Raw genomic sequence first — 7,902 nt, 5'->3', positions numbered from 1 at the left:
GTATTAATTGTATCTGGCAGCGGTTCTGCAAAGCAGGCCTAAAGCATGCTGTACAATTTTTGACAAGTGCTACAAGAGAGGGATTTTACACCTGTAGTTATTATTAACACATAAAAAAAAAACTAGCAAAAGTAGTTGGCACAGTTTTTGGTCAGTAAAACCCCTATTACAGCTGAAATAGGCCTAGTTTGTTAAATGTATCTTTAAGCAAAAGAGAAGCCACTTCTATGAGGCAAATATACAGATACATAATTACAACAAATTGCAAAAACACAAATATAACACAAAAAACAAGTCCAGCATGTGATAACCAGTGGAAAAGGACAAAGACATTAACAGCTCTGTGCAACAAAAAAATAAATAATTGGATTGAAAGAGCTGGCTCACTTTCGCTTCTGTGATATCATGGAGTGCTTTCACCTTGCTGTTTAAAAAAAACATTACTTTAAAAATGTCTCTCCATCTCAGCTGTCATCCACTTTTACACGGCAGGCATGTCACAACTAATAGACATCAAGTGCTTTCTGCCTATCTAGTCACACAAACAAAATAATAATGCACACAAAAATATACTTCAACTACCCATTACTGATAAATCAGTACTCATCATGGTGCATCTCCAGACTGTCTTTCATTGTAGAAGCAATGGGTGAGGTGGAGCTAGGTGGTTCAAATTTCATGTCAGTAAAAATAAAATAAATATATTTTAAAAAAGGATTGGTATCCTCTCCCACAGGGGGTGCTCATTACGTGAATTCTGTTGCAAAACGTTTTGTCTGTTGCAAAATGTTTTGCAAAAGAAACCGTTTACGCCAAACGGAAAACATTTTGCAATGAAAACAAAGACTTTATATTGGACAAATTCAGGTAGGTCCCTCCCAGTTCCATTCAATTTGCTCCTGTTTGGTTCTTAAATGGTTTCTGTTGAAAGACGTAATGAATACACCCCTGGCTGAAACCACAGCCAAAGATGAAATGACATGTTACCTTTGCAGCCAGGTGCGGTTTTGGACAAACCAAAGGAACAGGGGTAAGGACGACAAAGATTCCTCCTCTTTGTCTGGTATGGAAAATGTAATTTTCCGCTCCTGAGTGGCGGAGCGGTCTAAGGCACTGCATCTCAGTGCAAGAGGCATCACTACAGTCCCTGGTTCGAATCCAGTCTGTATCACATCCGGTCGTGATTAGGTGTCCCATAGGGCAGCTCACAATTGGCCCAGCGTCGTCCGGGTTTGACCGGGGTAGGCAGTCATTGTAAATAAGAATTTGTCCTTAACTGACTTGCCTAGTTAAATAAAAGTTCAATTTAAATGAAATTGTAAAAAATGATGTCTAACAGAGAAATTGTAAGCTCTGCTAGTAAGGCGCAATAGTTGAAGCAGACAGGTCTGGAGGTCATTTATGATATAAGAGCCCTCAAAACCCCACAAGGTACTGATGGACTCCAGACATCCTCTTTATCAGGAATTTTAGCTACTCTGCTCGAGAAGACGTTACAGGAAACCAAAGGAATAGAGCCAAATTATCCTTTGTCCAAGCGGTAGTAAGACTCCTGAATGTTTAAACCACATGTAGTAGCAGCGGGCTGGCCTATCAGTGGAGGCTGCTGAGGGGAGGACGGCTCATAATAGTGGCTGGAACGGAGTCAATGGAATGGCATCAAACACATGGAAACCATGTTTGATACCATTCCACCTATTCCGCTCCAGCCATTAACACGAGCCTGTCCTCCCCAATTAAGGTGCCACCAACCTCCTGTGTGGCCTATATCTAACATTGTAGTTGACAGTGTGTTCTGTTGTCTATAGTGTATGGATGATCATTGATCACTCATGAACTGTACTTTTCTACCTGTATTTATTGTCTGTATACTGTACGTCCTTTGTCTATTGTTGATTATATGTTTATGTATGCACAGAGCGACAACCAACATTTCCCCACAGGGATAATAAAGTCATTATCTGATCTATTTCTCCCTCTCCTCAGCTGAACTTGTCCTGGATGTTAATGAAGCTGGGGTTGGACTTGGCTCGTTTGGCTGGAGAGGAAAAAGAGTAACTGTTAGCCACCACACAACATTTAGTCTACAACCGTTGCTTCACCATTATGCCACGCGTCAAATAAACAACATAATGTATTGCGTTTCGACTCCCCGGCCTAGATCATTAGTAGGCCTAAACCCACTATTTACAAGGGCACCATTAAACCTCCCTCCTCCCCCACTCCTAACCCTTAAGAAGAACAACCTCACCCCTCCTTTACAAGTCCACATTATTTGGGACACTCCTACCTCCCCTATGATACAATCTCTATAAACCAGGAGCCTATAATTCAGGAGACACCCTGGCTTCCATACATACTTCACTTGAAAAATCTGTGACCACCCCTCCCCAGCATACATCCTCCCACCCCCACACACCCCCCTCCAACCAACCCGTCAAAGAATCTCTCCGCGCAACAATGGGTGAATTAAGCTGGTTACTCACGGTGTATGAGCTTGCGTTTCTTTTGTTCCGAGTGAAGGAAGCTGCTCAAGTAGAAGATGATGGGCAGAAAGAGCATGAAGCTGGACACGGCGATGACAGGAACAGTCTCCGCCCGGGGGAAAGAACAATTGAAATTCTTGCTCCACAGTATGCGGGTCATATTCATCTGAAACAAGACAAGATCCCCCCCACAATCAACACAACAACACAGGAGCTTAAATAAATACAAAAGGAGACAGTCTCTCTCGTCTATTTGAGTCCCTCTCTCTTTTCTATCCATCTGACTCCCTTCTGTCCCTAGTGCCCTTCTAGTTTCTACGTCACCTCCTTTGAAACTCACTGGCACTACCAGAACTGGGGTACGTCCCAATAATCTCGCCTTGTGCACCCATTCACTACTCCCCACAAGTTTAAAAGCATTGGATTGATGTTGGCATGGGCAAGATGGGAGTTTCCATACCAGTCATTTCCTTTCAAATCCATGTAGGGAAGTGAACAAGTGCACACTTCGGGAGAAAGAGAGAATTGGGATGCAACCCTGGTGACATCTCTCTCCAGTTCTTTCTCAATGGCTGCGTTTACACAGGCAGCCCAATTCTGATCTTTTGCTCAATTATTGGCAAAAGATCTGATTAGTCAAAAGACTAACTAGTGGCAGAAAAAATCTGAATTGGGCTGCCTGGGTAAATGCAGCATAAGAGTCCCCTAGGGGGTGCTGTTTCACATCTTCCACATTTCTATTAGTAGTGCTCTCACTGAGGTGGGGAGCATTGCTAAACTCTACATTCTCAAATGTATTCTGCACTAGTGCGCAAACAGATTTCTACCAGTGGTCCTCTGTAGCTCAGTTGGTAGAGCATGGCACTTGCAACACCAGGATAGTGGGTTCACTTCCCAGGACCACGCATACGTAAAATGTATGCACGCGTGCCTTTTAAATCGCTTTTTTTTTTTTACTCTGCAAAATGGCATTTATTATAATATTACCACAAATTGCATGAAAAGCTTTGTGTGACACAGGTTCATATTAATCTGAAAACAAGACAAGGTCCCCCCCAACCATCAACACAAGCGAGGCATTTCCTTGTTTTGTCCCTGTCTCTTTTCCTACCATGTCTGACAAAGTTTGAGTACCATATGCGTCAAAAGTTCTGCATCTTATGCATATGGCCTTGTTGCAAGTCCGACATATTTTTTTTGTGACAAACTCTGTTTGGCACTCCACCCATGCAAAAGTTGAATGGCAACATGTCAGTAGTTTCCATCTAGACTATCATACCCCACCCCTTTTCATCGTCTTTCTGAGGAGAACTTTACCAGGCACATGGGAAGCCTGGGCTTCCAAGGCTAACATGAATGAAAAAGCGGAAGTTGTAACGACAACCTGTGGCTGAGAAATACATACCGAGTCCTCGATGTCGATGCAGAGGGTGTGATTCTTCTCCATGCGGCTGTACAGCTCATTCAGTTCTCTGTATGTGGCCTTACATTCCGTACAAAGCTCTGAGTGGTTACCCTGCTAAATCACACAAAGTGGAAACAGTTCAGTTATAAACTGAATATCAGAACTTAGCTTTATACTCCCCTCTCCCTCCCTATTGGCTTTAGATGGGTTTTAGTACCGACTAGATTCAAAATCTCTTTGACCTACAATAGGGACCCACCTTCTGGTACTTCTCAAAGCAGCTGAGGGACTGGTTCAGAGTTTCCATGAAGTAAAGGGTGTCATTGGTCAGGCTGTGGTGTCTCTGGCTTACACAACCTTAGAGACAGGGAGTCATATATCATTCAGAAATTATCAACCATGGAAGGGTTAAAGATCAAACTTGTATATTCTGCCTCCTGGCTTTCACATAGCAATTATTTTCATAGCATCGATCACAAAGGAAAGGAGTCAAGGAGAGGAAGTAAAAAACGTATTGAGCCATAGCAAATAGCAAAGCTAATGATATATACAGGAGTACATGGAGCATCAGCATATAACAAATAGCTTAATGTGTTGATAATACTAAGCAGTCCACCTACGGTTACATTCTGAAGCGGTCCAGATGTCCTCCAGGTTACTGTAGAGCAGGAACACCAGCATCAGCCTATCAGAACGCAGTAGGCTGTCTCTGCAGCTCACATTCCCTGGGCCCGTCTGGAAACAGACACAAGCAGTCTCACTGATGGTGTTCAAGATCCCACGTGTTTAGGCCTACTGGTTAGAATATATCTTACACTGAGGATTCCGTGGAAACAGCTTGAAGTGCTGAGAAACTGAAATAGGTGGCAAAACAGTGCCATTTGGCCAAAGCACACAGAGATTATTTGATCTCAATTATGGCAGCAGTAAGGCATGGCTTGTGTCCTCCTAGTCACTGAGCATGTTTATTTGTCATTAGTTTCCGATTCATTGTTTCCTGAATAACTAGTCTTGTGATTTTCAATTTCCCCTACTATCCACTGGCGTAGGCTACTAGCAACAGTCACAAGACATGAAGCATATGACCATGGCACACCAATTAGCCCGCAGCACAGGGCAAAAACATGGCGATGCATACTCTAAATAAAAACTGAATGACAAACTCAGAGAGAAAACCACGGAAAAACACAAATGTTTTCACGCTACCTGGTCTGATATGTTTCTGTAGATTTCCATAAGGTTGCCGTAGGTGCCATAACAGTTTTGGCACACTTTGACAGGACGCGCCGCGGACACCAAACAATTCACATACGTTGAATATCGCTGCCCAAAGATAGCCAGCAGCGCGACGCAGTAATCGCTGACCTCCAGATCTTCTGGAAACGCCGACAACAGGTTGAGAGAGAACTGTGAACGGAGACTGGGGTGAAACACGGGCGACTGAGGCACAACTGCCGCGGCGAGTTGCCTCAAGCCGCTTGCGCTCAGCTCTGAACCCGGGATGGTGGTGTTTACAGCGACAACAGACGTTTGAGCATTGGCGTAATATATCAACGCTATTAATAACGCACCCACCTGAACAATAAACATGTTTGGGAAGTTTTAAGAAGCACCTTCCAAAGCTCACACTTCATGATAGTCCATCACTTCCTGTTCCTGTCTGCTTACTACTGTGGTCATGTGATAATGAGGATCTCGAGAGAACTGGGTGGGAGCAAGCGCTTTACTGTGCTGATTCAGAATGTTATTCCGAAACCAGTTATTTTTACAACATACTCGATTAAGCAATGCCAACTGATTGTAGAACTGTAATTGTATCATTTTGCAGTGAACACATGCATGTGTTATACTGTAGCGAACTTTGTAACCCTCTCTCTGACTCTCAGATTAGTTTCTCTGCTGTGCTAAATAAGGTCAATGTCAAGGTGGCTATTTAGAGATCAGAGAAGATATGATCACCTTTAGTGGCCCCTTACTGGATTGGAGAAGGATTCTGCTCCTCTCAAAACACCAACACAACACACACTTACACACAAAATGCACCTGCATCCAGCAAGTCCTCATATTGGGACATTTGGCCAATTGGGTCTTTGATTGCTTATTTTATGCTTCAAATTAGTGAAATATTATAATGTTCATTTAGACAAAATAAATAACTAATATATATAGTATATAGTATATGCAGAAAAAGTGTGTGTGTGTGTGTGTGTGTGTGTGGGAGAGAGAGAGAGAGAGAGAGAGAGAGAGAGAGAGAGAGAGAGAGAGAGAGAGAGGAAGCCAGTTAATGACGGAGTGTGTGAAGATGAGTGTGACCCTGCGTGTTGAAGAGGAGAGCGGCAATATGGAGATATGTGCACCTCCTGATCCCGTATCGCTCGCCTCCTCATTATTTAGGCCTACAGCCGCCGCGCGTTTTGACACCATGCAATTTTCAAATGTGCGCATGGCACGACGCAAATAATCACGGAGTCAAGGTAAATTATCTGGGCTCAAATTCTGATTGTGATAATTGTCAAAAAACACTCGAATCAAGCCACTGCAGTCAATGGTCTTTAATGTGAAATTAGTGGCTCTTGATAACTTGCAGTCCGCAGCAATTTCGCAGTCATCAGAGCCTAATGGAAATAAGGGGGAGAGAATGCGTGGCATTAGGGCCTATTCTAATGCCTGCTGAGAAGTCTGGCGATAATATGCCGATTTTAAATGGATTCTGGCCTCCGGAGCACCTTCTGCTCATCATAAACCGTGTTGATTTAATTGTTCAGATGTTCATCCCTTTAGTGATTTTGAAAAGAAAGTGACTTGAATAGTTTATCATGTGTAGGCTAGTAGATAGTAATCTCACCCCACAAAATCCTGAACAATATTTGCAATGGCTCTGCAACGCCTGGATGCTACACTGCAACGATAATAATAATATACATGTATTTGCCATTCACTATAAACCCATTGTGCATCAAAAGTAGCCAACGCTTTCCAGTCTTTTTCTGAGCATTTATTTTTTCATTGTCATATTCAGGAAAGGACCTCAACTAAAATCGGAATACCATTAGCCTAAGAGTTGAGTAGTCTAATGTCTAAATCTCCCCGAATCCCCCTCCCCTAATTAGCCTACTATAGTAGGTATGTAATATCTTCATGCAATATACAGCCAAAATATTAGGCCTAACTGGCAGTAGTAGGCTACATGATCTGTGTCAGTGTGCGTGAGTGTGTCTTTCTGTTTCCTTCTTACCTTGACTGCACCACAGCAAATGATCTGTCAGGTTCATGGGCCGTTGGCAGTATACATAATTGCTATATACTGTATATGTAATTATCACTTTTTGTTGTACATTTCCAACAGCCCATCCTAATTAAAGATGTTCTGGCTCTTCTGGCATTTGCCAGAATTGCCAGAAGGCCAATCCGTCCATGGCAGCAGCTCTGTGGAGATGAGATGACTCAAGTGATGATAAAGTGAAGTCATGTGAATAAATGATGGTTAATAAGCAGTAATGGACAGTCAATACCACCATGGGACTTGTATTAATTGTTTTATTCTGTGTTGTTACAGCATTCAACCCACATAATGCACAGTGCATTTCATGTTTTTAAAAAATAAACGAAAACCGTGATTCTTTTTTTTAATAATAAACCGACATGATCCGACCTAAAAAGCACTAATCGCTCAGCACTTTACACACAGACAAAAATCGCTTGGACCTTGCAGGGGCCTGCGAAACTATGCTATGCCACTGGTCTGTGCGTGTGTGCGCGCATGCGTGTGTCTGTTTGTGTGCCTGCATTTCACTGCTGAAGGAAATGCATTATTTAGTGTTGGCAGGTATTATAAAGCTGGTTAGGCTTCAGACACACCTTCTGTCTCATATTGTTTGTGAACTTGACCACAAAATCTATATTAATGAATGGAAATGAGTCAATGATCACAGTTCTGTTGTGTTGTTATTGGCCTTAAACCGTTAGGATAGGCCTAACTGAAGAATGTTATTGATATGTTTTTGTGACGGA

The 7,902-nt window shown here is 42.6% G+C and overlaps 1 protein-coding gene across 3 annotated transcripts; it reads right to left on the bottom strand.

Annotated features, from left to right (window-relative positions):
* Positions 1-1,838: 1,838 nt before the first annotated feature.
* On the bottom strand, positions 1,839-5,569 carry ostm1 (osteoclastogenesis associated transmembrane protein 1). 3 transcript variants are annotated; one of them, XM_082976061.1, is made up of 6 exons: positions 5,467-5,569; positions 4,512-4,626; positions 4,151-4,248; positions 3,892-4,002; positions 2,487-2,652; positions 1,839-2,038 (listed from the first exon to the last, which is right to left on the bottom strand). In XM_082976061.1, the coding sequence occupies exons 1-6, from the start codon at positions 5,479-5,481 to the stop codon at positions 1,983-1,985; spliced, it is 561 nt and encodes a 186-aa protein (XP_082832187.1). In that variant the 5' UTR covers positions 5,482-5,569; the 3' UTR covers positions 1,839-1,982. The 3 variants fall into 3 exon arrangements, with proteins under 3 accessions (XP_082832187.1, XP_082832186.1, NP_001239288.1); XM_082976060.1 differs by having other exon boundaries at positions 3,892-4,005; positions 5,098-5,558; NM_001252359.1 differs by having other exon boundaries at positions 1,848-2,038; positions 5,098-5,540.
* Between the last annotated feature and the right edge of the window lie 2,333 nt (positions 5,570-7,902).

The sequence above is a fragment of the Salmo salar genome, chromosome 06, assembly GCF_965601325.2.
Source record: "Salmo salar chromosome 06, fSalSal1, whole genome shotgun sequence".
In the NCBI taxonomy this organism is placed as follows: Eukaryota; Metazoa; Chordata; class Actinopteri; order Salmoniformes; family Salmonidae; genus Salmo; species Salmo salar.
The sequence above is the reverse complement of the archived record's forward strand: the minus strand, read 5'-3'. Positions and strand labels throughout refer to the sequence as shown.